Source organism: Mesoplodon bidens, assembly GCF_964165515.1.
Source record: "Mesoplodon bidens genome assembly, chromosome: 2".
In the NCBI taxonomy this organism is placed as follows: Eukaryota; Metazoa; Chordata; class Mammalia; order Artiodactyla; family Ziphiidae; genus Mesoplodon; species Mesoplodon bidens.
The window spans coordinates 24,357,472-24,379,516 of NC_138177.1; the positions used below are offsets into that span (position 1 = coordinate 24,357,472).

Consider the following 22,045-nt stretch of genomic DNA (forward strand, 5'->3'; position numbering starts at 1 on the left):
TTTCCTGTTTCTTAAGGTGGGATTGCATTGCTATAAACTCCCCTCTTAGAACTGCTTTTGCTGCATCCCATAGGTTTTGGGTCGTCATGTTTCCATTGACATGTGTTTCTAGGTATTTTTTAATTTCCTCTTTGATTTCTTCAGTGATCACTTCGTTATTAAGTAGTGTATTGTTTAGCCTCCATGTGTTTGTATTTTTTACAGATCTTTTCCTGTAATTGATATCCAGTCTCATAGCGTTGTGGTCGGAAAAGATACTTGATACAATTTCAATTTTCTTAAATTTACCAAGGCTTGATTTGTGACCCAAGATATGATCTATCCTGGAGAATGTTCCATGAGCACTTGAGAAAAATGTGTATTCTGGTTTTTTTGGATGGAATGTCCTATAAATATCAGTTAAGTCCATCTTGTTGAATGTATCATTTAAAGCTTGTGTTTCCTTATTTATTTTCATTTTGGATTATCTGTCCATTGGTGAAAGTGGGGTGTCAAAGTCACCTACTATGAATGTGTTGCTGTCGATTTCCCCTTTTATGGCTGTTAGTACTTGCCTTATGTATTGAGGTGCTCCTATGTTGGGTGCATAAATATTTACAATTGTTATATCTTCTTCTTGGACCGATCCCTTGATCATTATGTAGTGTCCTTCTTTGTCTCTTCTAGTAGTCTTTATTTTAAAGTCTATTTTGTCTGATACGAGAATTGCTACTCCAGCTTTCTTTTGATTTCCATTTGCATGGAATATCTTTTTCCATCCCCTTACTTTCAGTCTGTATGTGTCTCTAGGTCTGAAGTGGGTCTCTTGTAGACAGCATATAGATGGGTCTTGTTTTTTGTATCCATTCAGTCAATCTGTGTCTTTTGGTGGTAGCATTTAGTCCATTTACATTTAAGGTAATTATCGATATGTATGTTCCTATTCCCATTTCCTTAATTGTTTTGTGTTCGTTATTGTAGGTATTTTCCTTCTGTTGTGTTTCTTGCCTAGAGAAGTTCCTTTAGCATTTGTTGTAAAGCTGGTTTGGTGGTGCTGAACTCTCTCAGCTTTTGCTTGTCTGTAAAGGTTTTAATTTCTCCATCAAATCTGAATGAGATCCTTGCTGGGTAGAGTAATCTAGGTTGCAGGTTTCTCTCCTTCATCACTTTAAATATGTCCTGCCAGTCCCTTCTGGCTTGCAGGGTTTCTGCTGAAAGATCAGCTGTCAACCTGATGGGGATTCCCTTGTGTGTTATTTGTTGTTTTTCCCTTGCTGCTTGTAATATTTTTTTTTGTATTTAATTTTTGACAGTTTGATTAATATGTGTCTTGGCGTATTTCTCCTTGGATTTATCCTGTATGGGACTCTCTGTGCCTCCTGGACTTGATTAACTATTTCCTTTCCCATATTAGGGAAGTTTTCAACTATAATCTCTTCAAATATTTTCTCAGTCCCTTTCTTTTTCTCTTCTTCTTCTGGAACCCCTATAATTCGAATGTTGGTGCATTTAATGTTGTCCCAGAGGTCTCTGAGACTGTCCTCAGTTCTTTTCATTCTTTTTTCTTTCTTCTGCTCTGCAGTAGTTATTTCCACTATTTTATCTTCCACGTCACTTATCCGTTCTTCTGCCTCAGTTATTCTGCTATTGATCCCATCTAGCGTACTTTTCATTTCATTTATTGTGTTTCTAATCGTTGCTTGATTCATCTTTAGTTCTTCTAGGTCCTTGTTAACTGTTTCTTGCATTTTGTCTATTCTATTTCCAAGATTTTGGATCATCTTTACTGTCATTATTCTGAATTCTTTTTCAGGTAGACTGCCTATTTCCTCTTCATTTGTTAGGTCTGGTGGGTTTTTATCTTTCTCCTTCTCCTTCTGTGTGTTTTTCTGTCTTCTCATTTTGCTTATGTTACTGTGTTTGGGGTCTCCTTTTTGCAGGCTGCAGGTTCGTAGTTCCCGTTGTTTTTGGTGTCTGTCCCCAGTGGCTAAGACTGGTTCAGTGGGTTGTGTAGGCTTCCTGGTGGAGGGGACTAGTGCCTGTGTTCTGGTGGATGAGGCTGGATCTTGTCTTTCTGGTGGACAGGTCCACGTCTGGTGGTGTGTTTTGGGGTGTCTGTGGACTTTTTATGATTTTAGGCAGCCTCTCTGCTAATGGGTGGCGTTGTGTTCCTGTCTTGCTAGTTGTTTGGCATAGGGTGTCCAGCACCGTAGCTTGCTGGTCGTTGAGTGAAGCTGGGTGCTGGTGTTGAGATGGAGATCTCTGGAAGATTTTCACTGTTTGTTATTATGTGGAGCTGGGAGGTCTCCTGTGGACCAGTGTTCTGAAGTTGGCTCTCCCACCTCAGAGGCACAGCACTGACTCCTGGCTGCAGCACCAAGAACCTTTCATCCACACGTCTCCTCAATTTGGGATGAATTGTTGTCTATTCAGGTATTCCACAGATGCAGGGTACATCAAGTTGATTGTGGAGCTTTAATCCGCTGCTTCTGAGGCTGCTGGGGGAGATTTCCCTTTCTCTTCTTTGTTCTCACAGCTCCCGGGTCTCAGCTTTGGATTTGGCCCCACCTCTGCGTGTAGGTCGCCAGAGGGTGTCTGCTCTTCGCTCAGACAGGACAGGGTTAAAGGAGCAGCCGCTTTGGGGACTCTGGCTCACTCAGGGCGGGGTGGCGGGGTGTGGGGGGAGGGCGGGGCACGGAATGCGGGGCGAGCCTGCGGCGGCAGAGACCAGCGTGACGTTGCACCAGCCCGAGGCGCGCCGTGCACTCTCCCGGGGAAGCCGTCCCTGGATCCCGAGACCCTGGCAGTGACGGGCTGCACAGACTCCCCGGAAGTGGGGCGTGGACAGTGACCTGCGCTCGCACACAGGCCTCTTGTCAGCGGCAGCAGCAGCCCCAGGGTCCCACGCCCGTCTCTGGGGTCCGCGCTTTCAGCCGCGGCTGGCGCCCATCTCTGGAGCTCCTTTAAGCAGCGTTCTTATTCCCCTCTCCTCGCGCACCAGGAAATAAAGAGGGAAGAAAAAGTCTCTTGTCTCTTCGGCAGCTCCAGACTTTTTCCCGGACTCCCTCCTGGCTAGCTGTGGCACATTAGCCCCTTCAGGCTTTGTTCACGTCGCCAGCCCCAGTCCTCTCCCTGCGTTCCGACCGAAGCCCGAGCCTCAGCTCCCAGCCCCACCCACCCCGGCAGGCGAGCAGACAAGCCTCTCGGGCTGGTGAGTGCCGGTCGGCACCGATCCTCTGTGCGGGAATCTCTCAGCTTTGCCCTCTGCACCCCTGTTGCTGTGCTCTCCTCTGCGACTCGGAAGCTTTCCCCCTCTGCTACCCGCAGTCTCCGCCCGCGAAGGGGCTTCCTAGTGTGTGGAAACCTTTCCTCCTTCACGGCTCCTCCCACTGGTGCAGGTCCCGTCCCTATCCTTTTGTCTCTTTATTCTTTTTTCTTTTGCCCTACCCAGGTACGTGGGGAGTTTCTTGCCTTTTGGGAGGTCTGAGGTCTTCTGCCAGCATTCAGTAGGTGTTTTGTAGGAGTTGTTCCACGTGTAGCTGTATTTCTGGTGTATCTGTGGGGAGGAAGGTGATCTCCGCATCTTACTCTTCCGCCATCTTCCCTGGAAGTCTAATACAACTTTTTATTGATATTTTTATTGGAGATGAGAATATAGCCACCATTGTGACTCGCTTGGCCCTGTCTGTCCTTGTGTAGGTGCGTTTTACAAACACTAATGGTGAATTCCATTTGCTCTTTGTCATAGAAAGCTAAGACTTTGGCAATGTCAGTTACTTCCCCTGGATTTGCCGAGTTCACTCCTCAATCCATCCTAAGGTCTGGTCTTCGAACAACACCTTTAGCGTCTCCCTCTTTGTCACCTGGAAGGTCTCTTACTCCTCCTTTACGACTTAAAGAAACTAGAATTTCATTCATGGAAGAAGGCATAACCACAAAATGGACTGCTGGAGTAAGTTTGATAATAGTTGGAACAAAAGGATTTAATAAGAATATATTAGCTCTTATAAGTAAAAAGTTAGATAAATTGATTTATATAATATCACTATAGATTTTTATATACAGACTTTATATACAGACTACAGGTAGTCATAAAATCAGAAGACATTAGTTCAGAAGGCAACTTTAGGGCCTTGGCTAAGCCAAACCCATCACTTACAGGTGAAGAAAATAGGGCTAGAAGCACCAAGTCAAATTATCTATAACCAAATAGCTATTTGGTGGTAGAAATGGGACTAGAATTGTTTTGTTTTTTTAAATTTCTTTGTTTTTTAACCCGTATTGTACTGCTTCTCTTATTAAGTTCCTACTTCGTTGTCTATTTAGGGAGGGTATGTCTTCAGAGCTCCACTGTAGGTTAATAGGAGCTCATTGGTGCTTATTGGGCATCTTCCCTATTCTGTGTTTTAGTCTTTTGGGATTAGTGATCTATTACCAGTTAGAGAACCATTAACAGTCATTAACTTTTAATCAGCAATCTGAAGAGAGTGGATTTAAAATAAGTGAATTTTGATGGGTAAAAGAATTTGGAGAAAAACGGAACGTGGAAAGGGTGGGGTGGGTATGATTGGGATGGATAGCTTAGACGTGACTGATTTTTACTAGTAAAATTATTTTTCTCCAAACCTTTTACTTAACAGGCTGCAGATGACAGCAAAACAAAAGCATTTATTACTGCACCTTTCCATAAATGTGCAGTTCCAGCAGAAGCTGAATGGCTGAAGAATAAAGATAAGGCAACATCTTTTCCCCTGAATAACCCTGAAAAGGACCATCAGGAAATGAATGTGAGGTCACAGGATACAACTTCACAAAGTTTGGAGAAGCTGGATGTGAGCATAGAAAATAGCAATATTTCAACCAGATCAGACCAGACTACCTTGGAGTATCAGGATGCTCCATCACCAGAAGACTTTGAAGGTATTTTCATGGCCTCTAAGCCAGTGACACGCTCTTCCACTGAACAAATTACTAATTTAACTGAACAGACTGAGAACAGTGATAAAGATACATTTGAATTGGAAGTAATTCCTCCAGACCTGGAGAAACAAATGGGTAAGAACTCATCCCAAATATTCAAAATGGCCATTGATACTCTTCAGTAAAATTTGTAATAGAGGTTTTTCTGTCATAAGAAAAGCATCGGGGTTAAATAATTATATGGTCACAGCACAGTAGGTTCTAGACATAATACACATATCTTAATTCTTTCCACTTACAAATATGGCTTACTTGTATTGTTACATTCATTATAAGTAGGTATGAGATTTGAGGAGAGGAGAACTTAATGTGTGTTCTGTTTTCATTTGGAAATGAAATTTGGAAAAGAACAGTAATGGTTAAGGAAGAAATGTCAGGTATCAGTGTGACTTAAGGTCTTCCTATAGCTATGAGAAATAATAATACTACCTTTACAGACTAGGTTAACTTATCCATACAGCAGCCTCAACTTTCTAGAAAGCTGCTCAGAAAACAGGAAGTTCATTCTACTCTCCATCCCTACCTCCAAAATAATCACTGGAAACTGAAAAGTAATGTCCAAAGACCCATGAATTTATTGTCTTTATATTCATTTGTCAAAAAATTTTTGAGCCCCTAATTTATGTGCAACAGGTGGGCTCCGGCTTTGTGTGTGCTAAGTGTTAAGTGATAAAGTAATAAGTAGACATAGCACCTGCCCACATGTAATTTTGAACCTAGTGGATTATATCAAACAAGCACGTACAATGCAGTTTGATAAATGCTACACTGGGGAATATAGAAAGGACCAGTAGAACACCAGGAAGGGGAGAGATTTGGCTTAGAATTGGTGGATCAGAAAAGTTATTCTATTTTTATGTTTCTTACCCCTGCATAGATTTAAAGGTAATTCTTAACTTTAAATATGTAAAACCCAATACTTATATAAAAATCTGTGTCATAGTGGTTTCTTTGGGGAAATACGTTCTGCTTAAGCTGAACTAAGGTTTCTCAAAATGTGAATGCCGTGAAGTTTGGGCTATGATGTCTTTATTTAATAAACATACACATTATTAATTGCTCTAAGAATTTAGCACTCTCTTTATAAATAGCATATGTTTAGAAGTTTACATTACTCTTTTGATGTGCTGTGTTCCACTAAAATATTTGAATGGTAAATGTTCGACAAGGATGTTCATGGCAGTGTCTTCATTGATTAGTCCTAAAATGATTAGACAGTCTCAAATAGAAATTTTTATTGTTTTTGTGGGGGATTATATAGCACAAACTTCAGAGTGAAATAAGCTAGATTTGAATCTTACTAGCTCAGCTAGTTACTAGATTTGTGATCTGGGATAAGCAGTGTAACCATATGCTTCTGTTTTCTCATCTGTAAAATGGGAGTAATAGTACTACCTCTTTGGATGTTGAGGATTAAGAGAGTTCTTAAATGTAAAACACTTGCAACAGTGCCTGTTAAGCCAAAAGTGTGAGTGGTAGATGAAAGAGAGGGGGTTGGGAGGGGGGCTCTTGACCTAGGCTCAGAGAATTAGAAGGAACTTGCAGTCTGATGCCAGTGGAATAAATCTAAAAGTACAAAAAGCAGACCCAACAACTTATTAAAAAGTAATAGGCCAGACCGTGAGTAATCGCTAAACATTTAGCATAAATAATTATGAATGTTCTTAATTGGGTGATTTTTAGGCACTTTAGAAGATGCAGAAACGAAGGATCTCTCAGTTGCAGAGGGGGCACTTTCAGAATTAAATACCTTAAGCCCCATTCAAGGAGTTGAAGCTTCTCTTTGTATACCATCAGTCTGTGAAGGGTAAGTTTATAGAGAAAATTTCAAATATTAATAAAGTTTAATGAAACTGTGAAGCAGTAGTAAATATTGATATTTGTTCTATGCATAGATTAGCTCTTATTTTGATCTTCGGCATTTCCATTTTGGTAATGTTTTCTGTTATGAAAGAAGTTCATTTGTACAACTGTGTGTTATTTCATAGTTATTATGAAATCTGAGAATGATACCAGATGTTTCCTAAATATATAGAGACATGATAAATTGAGGCAGAACTCTTTAATATTCTTCGGTGATTCTATTTTTGTTGAAAACCGAAAGTGTCACTCACAGCCACGCATCCCTCCATGCCCTCCCATTTTCAGTGGTTTCAGGATGACCAGGTATGTATCCTATAGCACCAAGGCAGAGCATAAGGGAGATGGTTCAGAGGCAGTAGTGTTCCCTGCCATTTGATTGATACAAGACTCTAGCAGTTTTTGTTTTTCAGTGACTGCTTGAACTGTTATGCTCCCAATTATTCCGTTTCATTTAGCACTTAACACATTTAGCCAGTGTACTAGATGATGTATGGCAGTGCTACTTAAAGTGCGGTCTAATAAGATTGATGCCAGTTCCCAGTTTATGGTCTACAACAAGATAGCAGCTTCTGTTAGAATATATATCAGTAGCCTTTTTTGAAAGTCAGCTGAGCTAATCAGTGAAGTGATTGATTGACCTTCTGGCATAAACTCCTTATCTCACTGCAAGACTGGACACATTGTATATCAGCACTTTGAGTAACACTGTTGCAGAGCAGGGGTCTCCAACCCCCGGGCTGCGGACCGGCTGCGGACTGGTACCGGTTAGGAACCAGGCCGCACAGCAGGAGGTGAGTGGTGGGCGAGCAAGTGAAGCTTCATCTGTCGCTCCCCATCGCTCGCATTACTGCCTGAACCATCCCCCTTCATCCATGGAAAAATTGTCTTCTGTGAAAGTGGTCCCTGGTGCCAAAAAGGTTGACTGCTGTTGTAGAGAATACCAAAAAAGTTTCAGCTTCAGTTATCAAGAAGTAGTAAGGGTAATTTACTAAGATTAGCCCACATAAAATGTGATAATTTAAGGCATTGTAAATGGTTCATTACTTTATAAGTCTTGAGAGTGACTTCACAAACCACCCACAAAAATCAGTATCATGATAGTCACCTCTCTCTCATACATTGAACTCAGTCAGATGCTTCACTTCTGGAAGAGAAATCCTGATTAACTGTGATCTTTGCCAGGCCTTCATGGAAAAAGAGGGAGAAACAGTACAAAAGGATTATCAAGATTGTTTTGTTGTTTAATTCTAAGGTTTTTAAAATTTTAATGAAAACTAATATTTATTGTAATGGGTTTGATGGATAATTACAACAATGGCAAATCAAAAGAGCATTCACTTGACCAGAAACTTTGTGGTCATCAGTAACAATCTAGGTGAATATTCACCATCCTTGGCAAGCTAGTTCCTTTTTAAATGTAAACTTATTTGGTTGTGGGTTCTTAGTTATCCTTACTGTAAGTATTGTGATTAAGTTAAGTCTTACAAATATACCTACAGATAAATGTGTATGTATTCCAAATACATACTTTTTCTTGAATTTACTTTACAGTTTGTCCAGTTTAAAAAATCAGCATGCTTTAGTTGGCTTTAGGGAAAGGCCAGCTCAGAATAGAAAGGGACCACTGTCAACATCTTTCCAGAACACTTATCAAGTGAAATAATGCAGGTCACACTGGTCTCCGATTTTGAGTCATTTATCATGTGCTTTCCAGTTAGCATTAAAATATTGAATCTGATTCTACGGAGTATATGGGGGAAATGTCCGTAATATTTGATAGATTTATTTGAAGAATGTGGCCACAGATAATTAAAAATTGGCCTAAGTGTAATTTATACTGACCAGCATTTTTAAATCATTTTATTTGTAGTTTAAGGTCATGCCATTGTATTCAACAAAAAAAAATTTAGAAAATAGGAAAAACAAATACAGCATTACTTGTTTCTGAATTCACTTGTAAATTATTTAGTAGTATTGTGGATGAAGTTGCATGCTATTTTCTCTGAACCTCAGTTTTCATGAACAAAATGAAAAGTAAGAATTGGGTAAAGCAGATTAGAGCAGATGGAATCTTCTTACACACTAAAGTATATATTTCTATTTCTAAAGGAAAATTCTCACCCCGAAGTCCAAGGAACCTGTTTTAGACGAAGGACTGGTATCTGTTGAAAGCTGTACCTCTACAATTAGAGCAGGTAACAATAAATGTATGTATTATTTTGACTTTAGAATGATTTCATTTTATTGTTGTGTCTAAAGAATGTTCTATTCTTAGGACAAAAGAATCTGGATAATAATCCAGACTTCGTTATCTCAGTTATTCTCCAGTTGTTTCCCCAGCTAAAAATAGAATTCTGAGGAGGTGTGTCAGCTACCAAACAGTGGGTTGCTTATAAAACACTCTGTGGTTCTCATAGTGGAAGTCTTAGAATGGTTTTTGTGGATATATTTAAAGAAGAGCAAAGTGAATTACCAGTCTCCAGGCAGACTGCACACCTGCTTTTTGATCTTCTGAGATTCAGTTATATATACAGGGAAACTTCCATGTTTGTTCTGTGTTTGTGGTAACATATAGCCAAGATTGGCTTTTTATTATTAGAAAATAATCTCAAATGACTGAATTTTTTCCAGGGAAAATGAACAGATACATGGAATTTGTTTTGTTTTTGTTTTTGTTTTTTTTGAGTGCCTCCTCTCAGACCCTGACTATACAGAGACGAGGAAGATATATTTTCCTCATTGAACTCACAGTTGGGTTTAGGGAAAGCAGACACCTTGAATGCCTGTGCCTAGAACTTGTCTAAGCATTTCACGTGAGGACTTGTCTAAGCATTTCACATATGGTGTTGACACTGTCTGGCTCTAGAGCTCATGTTCTTAACCGTTATATCCTCCTCCTGTCACATTATGAATAGGGCTTAGGACAAGCTTGAGTAGACCTGTTCTCCCCCCACCCCCCACACACACCCCTCCCATTAAGAATGTAATATATATTTACTGTAAAATAATCAGGAAATCATAGTCTCACATATAAAGTAAAAATCCCCATAACCCGGTTACCCAGTTTAAGAATCTATTATTAAGAAAGTGTCTTTTCCCTGAGTTTTTTTCCTGTGCATTTTTTCCCAGTATGTTGAAAGAGGAGGTTAAGTGCGGTGGATAGAGAACACCAAGGATTTAAAAAGACTGCTTGGGTTCATAACCCTGTTCTGCACTTACTATGTATAAGACTATGAGCTATACCTCTGTTTCTTTGTCTATAAAATTTAATAGCTTTCGCTGTTAATAAAAGCTCAATAAATGTTAGCTATTATAAATTATTAACAATTAAATTTATTATAATCAAAAACAACTTTCTTTTTCACTTAACAGTATATTTAAGATATTTTCCCATGTCATTAATACAGATTAATTCTATTCTTTTTAGTGGCTATAATAGTATTTCATAGTATGGATGTTCTGTGGCGTGCTTAACTAATTGCTGATTGGTGAACAGTTTGACCTGATGACCATTTTTGTTTGTTTTGCTGTCTCATTTTTGCAGTGAATATTATTGTGTATGCATCTTTGCACAGTCTTTGTCAGTGTTTCTTTTGAGCAGATTCCTAAACATGGCCTTGCTGGGTCAAGGAGTGTGCACAGATTTTTAATATTTTATTGTTTTCGCCAGTAAAGGTTGTTTAAAGAGGAAGGTGAAAGATAAGGAGAAATTTTTCTTTATGATCCCCCCCCAATTTATTTAAATGGTAGAATATGTGGCCATTTGGATGCTTTCTGCCAAAAGGGAAATATCTAGTCCTTTTCACAAAGGACTAGATATTTGATCTAGCCAGATCAAAGCCCAGATTGCATGTCCCTCATGTAATTCTGTAATGGCTCAACAAGGATAGCTGGTTGTCTAGTAGTCACCTGGTGAACATAATTTTCAGATTAATAAGGAACAAACACATCTGAGCTCCTCAGAGCAGTTTATCATCATATTGAAGTTTCACAGTAAGGGCAAGAATTATATTCTAGTTGAGAAAAACCAAAGTTGTCATTTTTAAATGTAAAATTTATCTACTGTGTTTTATTTTTGTGGAAAGCAAATATGTATTGTTTAAACTGAGTGATTGGACACTGATGAAACAGGAGTGATATGTAAATCCTCATAGGCTTTTCTTTTTCCTCTTTTAGGATGTTAGAAATTTTTTGGCACTATGACAGTTTTTCAAGGAAACATTAAGTGCAATGCAGCCTTTTCCCTTCTGTTTGCTTCCCCAGTTGTGTATATATCTTTTTTTGTTTTTAATATGGAAGATTAACTCTCATTTTTCTTTCAGCTATGGCTGATGTTCTTGGTGATAGTGGAAGCTCTGGGCTTGTTGTCTCTGAAGGCCCTATTATCTCTGAACATAGGCTTGACCAGGAAACAGCACTGAACTTAAAAGAAGATCAGGAAGTAGAAGTTGATATACTAAAAGCAAGTGTTGACTTACCAGAAGAAAAGCCTCCAATTTCTGATGATTCTCCTGATACTCAAGAAATTCATGTAAAAAAAATAATTTTTTATTTCTTTGTCAGTCTTTCAGTTTTGGTTTAGTTCGGTTTCAAACCATAGTTCAAATCTGATGTATTCATTTATTTGACTGCTATATGAAAACCTCTTTTAAAAAATCTGCATTCAAAAAAGTATATAAATATATTGTGGAATTACGGAGCACATCCTTTAAGAAATTGTTTTTCATGAAAACCAAAAGGCTGTGTTAAAGAAATCACAATTTTAATAATTTAATTTTTGCTCAGTATCCGGTTCAAATGAAAGTTCTTTTAGCCATAAGAAAACAGCTATTGGTTACTCTAGAGACATGTATGACATCGAAACTATCCAGAGCTTATATTTGAGAATAATCGAGTACAGTTAAATAGGATTCTTCCCCGCTCCACGCCCCCCCCCACCCCCCCATTCATACTTGTGGGAAAATTCTGTTCTGCTGGCTGGGGTTTAACTTCTTAGATGCTCCAGAAAGGTGGGGACTTTTTTGTGTGTGTGTGTGGGGTTGGTATTTAATATGACTTACATTTCTTAAAATTCCACCAAATCTCTTTTATTATCAACAGGCAACTTTTATATGATAAATGAATTTAAGATGAAGAAAAATCACCTCTTCTAATTATTTATAGAGATGTGATTGTATAACATTTGGGAGGTTTAACTCATAGAAATGTCATGGTTATCCATATTCAGTTTCATGAGTATTCTCACCGTGAGTTAGAAGGATAAAGTCCCTGTTCCTTCAGCTGGGAAGCTAACACAATTTGTGGGCATGGTGTAAATGGGAATCCTCATTTCTGGGTATTTCCAGTCTTTCATTTCACTGAATGTTTGGGGAATGGGAAAATGTCATTGTTTAGGTGGGTGGTAATGTTCTACCTTCTTGGTCAGGAGATCTCTCTTGTTACTTTCTGCCTCCTCCTTTTTCTCCCCTTCCCTTACCAAAAGGTAAATGCAAGGAGCATTCCTTCTTCCACCAAACCCTTGCAAGAGAGGTACTGAACTTGAAAGCCTTAGGAATTTCATGGTTTATGCAGCCCCAGCAAAGGGAAGAGGATTGAGTCTAGCCCAAGGGAGCTTATGTAGGTGAATTCTTCTTCAACCTTATGGGGATCATGCTGTTTAGAAAAAGTGTGGTTAGTTAGGTAATTTGGGGATTATCATTAAAACACAGTTTGGGGGTTGTTTCTTTTTCTCCGGTTAATTTTTCTTTCCTTGGGTGAGGATAGAATAAGTCCTTAATTATCACAACTGTTAGTTAGCATCATAATAATTTTTTAAGGTTTTGTTAAGACTGTCTTTTTTAGCCAGGGAAATGTAGAATTCTACTTTAAATTCCATTCAGAATCTCAATCTTTTTCTATCTAGTTATTTTGACTGAATGAGAAAGTCTGATTGCTTAAATGGATATTTTATAAAGTAAACCCATAAGTATATGCCATATCAGATGTAGTTTATGTTTAACAATTCATACACCAAGGGAGAGGTGGTCATGAAAAAAATTTATGCTTTAGGTTAAAGTAAATGTATACATTAACAGTCTCTTATCTTTAATTCCTTTTAGGTAATTGAACATGAAAAGCTTGAAGTTCAAGATTCAGGACAAGAGGCTAGGAATCTTTCATTTAATGAGTTGTATCCCTCAGGAACTCTTAAGCTTCGATACAATTTTGATACCATTGAGCAACAGTTTTGTGACTTACCTGATAACAAAGACTCTGCTGAGTGTGACATTGCTGAAGTAGATGGGGAACTTTTTGTGCCACAGAGCAACTTTACCTTGATTTTGGAAGGTGAAGAAGGAGAAGTAGAGACAGGTGATTCTGCAGCATCTAATGTGCTAGCTAAAGCAGCTAATGCAGCCACTGAGGAAAAACATATATACAGTGGGGAAAATGATAATCACGGACATGTTGCAAATTTGCCATCTGTCATAACTAGTGATCAAGAGTCCCAAAGGGTAGAGACATTACCATATGTGCCTGAACCAATTAAAGTAGCAATCGCAGAAAATTTATTAGATGTAATTAAAGACACAAGAAGTAAAGAAATTACTTCAGATACAATGGAACAGTCCATTCAGGAAAACATACCTTTAATAAGCCAAAAGGTAATGTGTTCCACCAAATTAGCCAAATCTACATTTAAGACTGTTCAGGAAACAAGTACAGTGACTATAAATGTCAGCGAAGTTAATGACATGATTTCCTCCAGAACTCGCAAAAGAGGACGTGTCCAAAACCTGAATGTCAAGTCGGCACAACAGGAAGAGTCATCAGATGTTGCTACTCCTGAGATGCTGGGACTTTCAGTTATGAAGAAAACTAGGAAAACAAAAGAAATTTCGGGGGCTTTTGAAAGTGCCTGTGCCTGTTCTGATGATAAAGGAATATCTCATAACCAGCAAATACCTCAAAATTCTATTACTCCTAGGAGAGGAAAGAGAAAAAAAGAAATTACTCAAGACACTTTAGAAAATATTAACTCTGTGGAACCAGAATTACAGGTTACTCCAGGTAGGGAATTAAGAAGGTTAAAATCATCTCAGCTGTGGGAACCAGCAACTGAAGAAACTTCTTTTAGAAAAGAAGTTAAGCTTTCATCTGTTACAAAAAGGACTCCTAAACGAATTAAAAAATCTCTCGAAAATCAGGAAAGTGTTGAAGTTATAAATGATCTGAAAGTCAGTAAAGTAGCAAGTCCTAGCAGAAGTACCAGGAAATTGAGAAGTGCTAATTTGGAAACTTCTAAAAATACAGGATATAAACAAGATGGGGAGTCCATTGAAGATCAACTGCCTCTTCAACATAGTAAAAGGGTTAAAAAGAGGGAAGTTAGTGCATCAGATGTAATAGAAGATTCCAAACTTGGTTCATCCCAGTTGACTCTTCAAGCAGAATTTGATACTCCTGCTACACCTAGGAAACGTGGTAGACCAAGAAAAATTAATCCATCTGAAGATGTAGAATCTAAGGCTGTTAAGGAAGCAAGAAGTCTCAAGAAGAGAGAAGGTCTCAGCATCCAAAGGAGATCTACAAGAAACACCCCAGCTAAAAGTGAAAATGCTGATGTTGGAAAACCAGCTTTAGAAAAATCAGTTTTAGTGCCAAATGAGGAACTTGTTACAGCGATGAGCTCTAAGAAGAAGCTTACAAAAAGGACTGAAAACCAAAGCCAAAAACGTTCATTACGCTCAATATCAGAAAAATGCATAGATGAAGAAATGACAGACAAAGAACCAAATGACCAAGAAGAAAAATTGCTTGCCACAGTTGCTTTGACTAAATCTTCCCATAGCACAAGGACTAGATCTAGCAAGGCCATCTTGTTGCCGGACCTTTCTGAACCAAAAAATGAGTCTTTTTTATTTTCTTCTGTGTCAAAGGTTCCAAGGAAAGAGAAAGGTACTTTTATTTCTTTTCAAAGCATAATTTTCATCTCATTCAAAGTCTTCAGTTTAAAAAAAATTCTGTTGGTTCAAACATGATTAGATTTTGTGTTAAGGCACTAATGGATTATTTCTCCTAAAAATGATTTGTAGTTACAGGGAATTCCTCCCCCTTCAAAAAAACAAAAACAAAAACCAATTTTGATCTTTTGATGGTAAAATATAAATATTTTATATTTTAAAGTTTATTTTTAGATTCAAGAATTTCTGTTTCACCATGACTTTTTAAATCCTATAATTCACTTGACATAGGTTTAATTTTTTTTAGAATAGTATTATTTCTCTTCATTCTGCCCTTATATCATGTGACTTAATTTTGGTTTCTCCCCAGATAGAACCATCATTTTTGGCTCATATCCCAGGTGATGTCCACAACTTCAAATTGTTTTGAAGGGAAACAGCAGTAGAATTCTGTTGATTACAATACAGAAATTATTTAAATCCATATTCCCTATTGTCTATGAACTGGCAAGGCTACATGCCCAACCTCCCTCACTGATGATAAATGAGCTAATGATTGTACTGTTTGGTTGGTATAGTTCATACCTTCTCAACAGGAGTGATGTCTCTCCCAAAAGGGTGAAAATATCTTACTCTTTTTTATGTATAAGGCAGAGATATACATAAAGTACATAAACATATACAGTATTATCTGTGCTATTAAGACTTCTTGCAGGGGGAGGGGAATTCAGTGAGGGAGACAATTAAGGAAAAAGGTCTAAAAAGGTGCTGATAAAGATTAGGGACTTGTAAGTATAGTAGGTGTCTTTGTTGTTCTACTAAACTTTTTTAAACTGTTGCATGCATTTTTTTTGTTTTTTAACGGTATGCGGGCTTCTCACTGTTGCGGCCTCTCCTGTTGCGGAGCACAGGCTCCGGACGCGCAGGCCCAGCGGCCACGGCTTACGGGCCCAGCCGCTCTATGGCATGTGGGATCCTCCCAGACCGGGGCACGAACCCGCGTCCCCTGCATCGGCAGGCGTACTCTCAACCACTGCGCCACCAGGGAAGCCCTGTTGCATGCATTTTTAAATACATTAGTGAACATCCTATATAGTTGCTTCCTGACTTGGGGAAGGCCAAGAGAAAGATAAGTCATTTAAAAATCTGTAAACTGAAATTTTCTGTCTTCAACATTCACTGTGCAAAAACCTCTTTAAGTATATTGTGTGCATGAAGTCCAGTTGTTATATTTACATAGCACAAGCCCAGGAAAGGGCCCTTTGCCATAGAATTGATCATTTGACCAAAAAATGATCTGTAGCTATAGGAGATTTTGGTAGTACTGTATAATCCAGTTTCTTCATGCTGTTGGGAAAGTGTGGTTATGCTTATACTTGGCATGGAGGAAAATGAAATGACCAAATGTGTGAGATTTTAGCTGACTTTACTAAGCTGCTATTTTAGATAAAAGTTAAAATGAAAAAGAACAGTGAGTGGTAGAAGAATGTCATTAACAATTCTTTTATACTTTTCTAATGACTTTTAGAGTATAGTAAACGCAAAATTTGGGGGTTCTTTTGGTAGAGCATAGCCAGACATCTCAATAATTCTGATATTTGTTATCTTTACATAGTCGTCATCTGTATACATGTTAACTATAACTTTTTTCTGTAATAAAAATAGTATATGCCTGCCACAGAAAATTAGAAATTAGAAGTATTTAATCTAGTCAACTAGAGGACCAGTAACCACTGTTCACATTTTCTTGTATATCCTTCTAGTTGAATATATAGTTTGTTTTTTATAAAACCCAACAAACTACGGTTTGTGTATAGATATATATACTGCTCCCCCCACCTCCTACTTATTTCATGAGCATTTTTCCTCAAAACCCTGAGTGTTTATGGTTTTGTTTTTTTGTTTGTTTGTTTTTTACACATTGATAGAGTCCACGTGTGGCATTTCATCTCACTTATGTGCCGCAGATCACTCAAGCATTCTCCTGCCAGGTATTTGAATTGTCTTCAGATTTGCTGGTATTAACAATAAGCATCTTCTATTATGAGGTTAGAGGTGATAAGAAATTTGGGACTGAGATTTCTCACTTCTGCCACGTACTAGCTGGGCAGAAAATCATTTAACCTTTCTGAATCTTGTTTTCTCATCTTTACAATGTGGGTAATAATGCCTACTACGTAGGGTTCTTGTGAGTATTGAGTATTCACTACTTCAACAAAGCAATTAACACCATCATTAGTTTCCTTTCTTATTTTGCCCTCAGATTATAGTTTCTACACTCTTAGAATACCTTCTGTCCCTTGTGCCTATTTAACTTGCATTAAAAAAAAAAAACTCCTTCAGGGAGGGGTGGGAGGTACAGAGAAGAGTGGATACAGAAATATTATATGGTTAGAAAGCTGGAGGCCATCCTCTGTTTAACTGAAACATGTCAAAGAAACGGATATCGTAGAATCACTCACTAAAAAGAATGTAAAGCTTTACATTTCAGTAGATTTTCTCAAATTCCATTACTCAGCAGCAGATATTTAAGAAGGGTTTGCTGTATACCTGAGGCTATACTAGGGTATACATTCACCAGTTCATTTGATTCTCAGTATAACCCAATGTAGTACAGGTACTATTGTTCCTTCTTTCCACAATGAGGAAATTGAAATTCAGTGAAACTGAGCACCCACATCACCCAGGTAATGAATAAATAGTGATGTCTTGGAGCCGATTCCTGCTGGCTAGTGAGAGCCAGTTGTTAAATATTTAGGAATTTTGTGAGCCAGCCATGGAACATTTATAGCACAGAAATAAGGAAATGCTGTAAATCAGAGTTGTGGGGGTTTTTTTTGTTGTTGGTTTTTCCTTCCCAGAAAGCTGTTTACCAGTACATTATTGGGTTTGAATCTATAGGACTTTTGAACTTCTTAGGCCTTAAGTAGCACTGGCCACCAAAACTTACCCTCAGGAAGCTTACCAAAGTACTCAAGGAATTGAAAGTATAATAAAAGTCTTGTCTGGCTAATAGAAGCGTATGGAAGGAATGGTAGGGCTGAACATTTTTGTACGTGATAAAGTATTTTTGTATTTCCTTCTTTATTCCTTTGAGTGTAGTGGGGAACTGTAGGTGAAAAATATGAGTTGGTCTCTGAAAAGCCAAAGAAGCTGTTGCTCCTGGTAGCCTGGAAAAAGAAAAATAGAATGTATCGTTTTCATAGAGCATAGATTTGTTTGTCTGTATCTTAACTGCAAAAGAGAGGAGTTAGCACCAGTGCCACTTAGGCCACTTATCAGCTGGGAGCAGAGATGACTTTTATTTCTGACCCTCACCCCTCTTTTTTCTTTTGTTAAAAATCACATGCTTTACAGAATTTGATATCTTATAGAACTCTTGATTGTCCCAGTAGGTGAAATATCATTGAACTATAATTTGGGAACTTTATTCCAAAGATTTGTAAATTATATTCTTGAAATAATAATATTGTAACATGCAAATATCCATAAAGCACTTACCATATACTAACATTATTCTAATCTTTAATCTCCACAGTAACTTTAAAGGTGCCATTTTGAATCTCATTTTATAGAAACTGAGGCACAGAGAGGTTTAGGTAACTTGCTTTTTGTCCCACAGCTAATAAATCCAGAAGCTAGGATTTAATTTCTGGCAGTCTGGTTCAACTGCACCATGCCACTTCCATAATTACATTGCTAACTGCCATTAATATGGAGACCCTATAGTAAAAACAGGAGAAAAATCTGAGATGTGTGTGATAAATATTTTTAATTACATACTTTCAAGTAATTCTTAATTAAACCATTTCTATTTGTCTATGGAAAATCTTCCTATCAGCCTGTTTTTCTGTATTGTTAACTTTCTCTGCTTGCTTTTTTCCTGTTATGCTGTGGACTTTTCTGTTGTTCCCCTTGCATGGAACAACTGGCTCAGAATAAGCTGAAAGGGAAGAGGGTTTGAGTCTCTTCTTTGTAAATAAAATTACTTTTTAAAATAAAAACCTTGCCTCTGGAAAAGTAGGAATTATGAAGCAAAGTAGCTCAGGTTACACAGGGCAGGCATACCTGGGAGATATTTGCAGATTAGGTTCCTTACTATCACAATAAAGCAAATATCACATTAAAGCAGGTCACGCAAATTTTTTGGTTTCCCAGTGCATGTAAAAGTTAATATTTACACTATACTGTAGTCTTTTAAGTGTGCAATAGTATTTTTTAAATGTTCATACTTTAATTATAAAATACTTTATTGCTAAAAACGGCTGATCATCGTCTGAGCTTTAAGCGAGCCTAATCTTTTTGCGATAGTAACATCAAAGATCACTGATTACTGTAACAAGTATAATAATAATGAAAAAGTTTGAAATACTGGGAGAATTACCAAAAATGTGACACAGAGACATGAAGTGAACAAATGCTATTGGAAAAATGGCACTGATAGACTTGCCACAAACCTTCAAATATGCCATACCTCTTTTTATTGTGCTTTATGTTATTGCCCTTAACTGCACTTCACAGATGTTGCTTTTTGTTGCAAGTTGAATTTATATGTCTATATATATAAAATAGATATATATATAAATAGATATACAGTGTTTTGTTCTTTCTTTCTACCTTTCTTTAGCTAAAAAAATAGAGGCTCCTGTGCGGCTGCAAGAATTAGTTTCGGATTTATCTTCTCAATTTGTCTTCTCACCTCCTACTTTAAGGACCAGGCAGAAAAACACATCTAATACATCCAAACTTGTAGATGAACTGGTAAGAAATGCATGATTTTATTTGTATGTGTATTTAAACATGCTTTTTATTTTTTTAAGCAGTGCTTCCTAGATAAACTTCTTTAAAAAAGAGCAGACATTTATACTGTTAAGTCCAGAATTGTCTTTTCTGCACTTTTGGGGATACTACCTTTAAGACAGATTGGTATGTTACTCATGGTTTATTATTGGCAGCTGCAGTTTAAATTACCTATTAGGGGAAGGGTTTTTAAATTGTAGTGTCCCACCATAATTATCTGGATGTATTTATTTAAAATGTAGGTCCCTGACCCCCCTGGAGTGTCATCCACAGGCCACGCTTGGAGAGAGAGTGTTTCAGAGCTGACTAGTTGCATGTAACTCTAAAATAAAAATAGTTCAGGGATTGAATGTGAGCATGATACCCTTACATTTACCAGTCTTAATTCATAAGCATGTCTTGAATTATCTGCTGTGAGCCAGTTACTATACAAGGACAAAGGCACAAAAATAATTCAGGCAGATTCCTTGTTTTTCAGGAGTTCAGTTTAATTGAAGAGGCAAAAATACAGATAATTATTTCACAGCATGATAAGAATCATTTATACCCAGATGACCCTGTAGACCCTGTAGGTAAAGGAGATGGGCATTGCTGGAGGAGGAGACAGTAGATTCAAAGGCACAGAAGCCTGGCGATGCATGAGGAACAGGGTGGGGCTGTTCACAAACTAGCAAATAGCCATGTGCATGCTTTAAGTAATTTCGGTGAAAAGGGAATTCTAGGGAGGAAAAATAGTTACTGGTGGCCTAATTCTTATGCCATGAGAGCCTGGATTTGGACAGAGTCAATGAAACAAAAGGGCAGGGGACAATGGAAACATTCCAGAATAAAATTGATAAGACTTGGAGATAACTGAATGTGTGGGGATAAGGGATAATGAGCTGTCCTAGATGACCAAGGTTTCTACCAAAAAATATAAGGAGTCCAGTTGGGAGTCTGCCTGCCGATGCAGGGGGCGCGGGTTCGTGCCCCGGTCCAGGAGGATCCCACGTGCCGTGGAGCGGCTGGGCCTGCGCGTCTGGAGCCTGTGCTCCGCGACGGGAGAGGCCACGACAGTGAGAGGCCCGTGTACAGCAAAAAATATATATATATAAGGAGTCCATTTGATATTTGTTAAGTTTAAATTCATTTAGCACTCTTCGGCTATATTCCTTGACTCAGGATGGAACTTTTTAGTTTAGATTTCAATTGTTTAATTACATAAGGTTCATCTTTTAAAATTTTTAACCCATAGGAAGATGATGCTCAATCAATTGAAACTTTGGGAAAGCAACAAGTGAAAAGAACCAGGACTGGAAAAACAAAACAAGCAAGCAAGTAAGACTTTTTCTATGCTATTATTTTTTTCTGTTTTCTTTCTTAAAATTAGAGAAGACTCTTAACTTAAAAAGAGAAATTAAGCTCATCAGAAAAGGGTAATTCTTAGGGGCATTTATATGCACTGGCTCTGTGTAATTGTTAGATTTCACTGCAGAAGGTGGCTTTCTTATATAGCATGAAAGCCCATTCATTCATCCTTTTTAAAGAAGGGTATCACCTCACACCAGTCAGAATGGCCGTCATTAAAAAACCTACAAACAATAAATGCTGGAGAGGGTGTGGAGAAAAGGGAACCCTCTTACACTGTTGGTGGGAATATAAATTGATACAGCCACTATGGAAAACGGTATGGAGGTTCCTTAAAAAACTAAACAAGAACTACACATGACCCAGCAATCCCACTACTGGGCCATATACCCAGAGAAAACCATAATTCAAAAAGACACAATGCACCCCAATGTTCATTGCAGCACTGTTTACAATAGCCAGGTCATGGAGGCAACCTAAATGCCCATCATCAGAGGAATGGATAAAGAAGATGTGGTACATATATACAACAGAATATTACTCAGCCGTAAAAAGAAATGAAATTGGGTCATTTGTAGAGACATGGATGGATCTAGAGACTGTCATACAGAGTGAAGTAAGTCAGAAAGAGAAAAACAAATATTGTATATTAACGCATGTATGTGGAATCTAGGAAAATGATGTAGATGACCTTAATTGCCAAGCAGAAATAGAGACACAGACGTAGAGAACAAATGTATGGATACCAAGGGGAAAGGGGGACAATGGGAGGAATTGGGAGATTGGGATTGACACATATACACTACTGATACTATGTATAAAGTAGACAGCTGATGGCAACATACTGTATAATACAAGGATCTCTACTTAATGCACTGTAGTGTCCTAAATGGAGGTGATATATGTATATGTATGGCTGACTTACCTTGCTGTGCAGTAGAAGCTAACACAACATTGTAAAGCAACTATACTCCAATAAAAATTAATTAAAAAGAAAAAAAGGTTAGTAGTAGTTGAATACCCACTGAATCTTTGCTTTTACAATGAGCTGGGGGAGGGGAGTGGGATGTTTCACCTTAGTAAAGATAGCTAACTATCAGTAAAAATCGTTAAAAACTTTTTAAAGTCCTGTG

General features: G+C 38.0%; 1 protein-coding gene across 4 annotated transcripts in view; it reads left to right on the top strand.

Moving 5' to 3' along the window:
* The window catches only part of AHCTF1 (AT-hook containing transcription factor 1), an 85,764-nt gene that overhangs the window by 62,645 nt on the left and 1,074 nt on the right, over nt 1-22,045 (top strand). For 2 of the 4 annotated variants that reach the window (XM_081226455.1, XM_081226456.1), the window contains exons 28-35: nt 3,728-3,931; nt 4,620-5,034; nt 6,643-6,766; nt 8,932-9,029; nt 11,145-11,353; nt 12,921-14,760; nt 19,393-19,526; nt 20,800-20,882. In XM_081226455.1, coding sequence (XP_081082581.1) covers nt 3,728-3,931; nt 4,620-5,034; nt 6,643-6,766; nt 8,932-9,029; nt 11,145-11,353; nt 12,921-14,760; nt 19,393-19,526; nt 20,800-20,882 — 3,107 coding nt within the window. The remainder of the gene's footprint in view (nt 1-3,727; nt 3,932-4,619; nt 5,035-6,642; nt 6,767-8,931; nt 9,030-11,144; nt 11,354-12,920; nt 14,761-19,392; nt 19,527-20,799; nt 20,883-22,045) is intronic. The other 2 variants (XM_081226457.1, XM_081226454.1) reach the window with 2 other exon arrangements.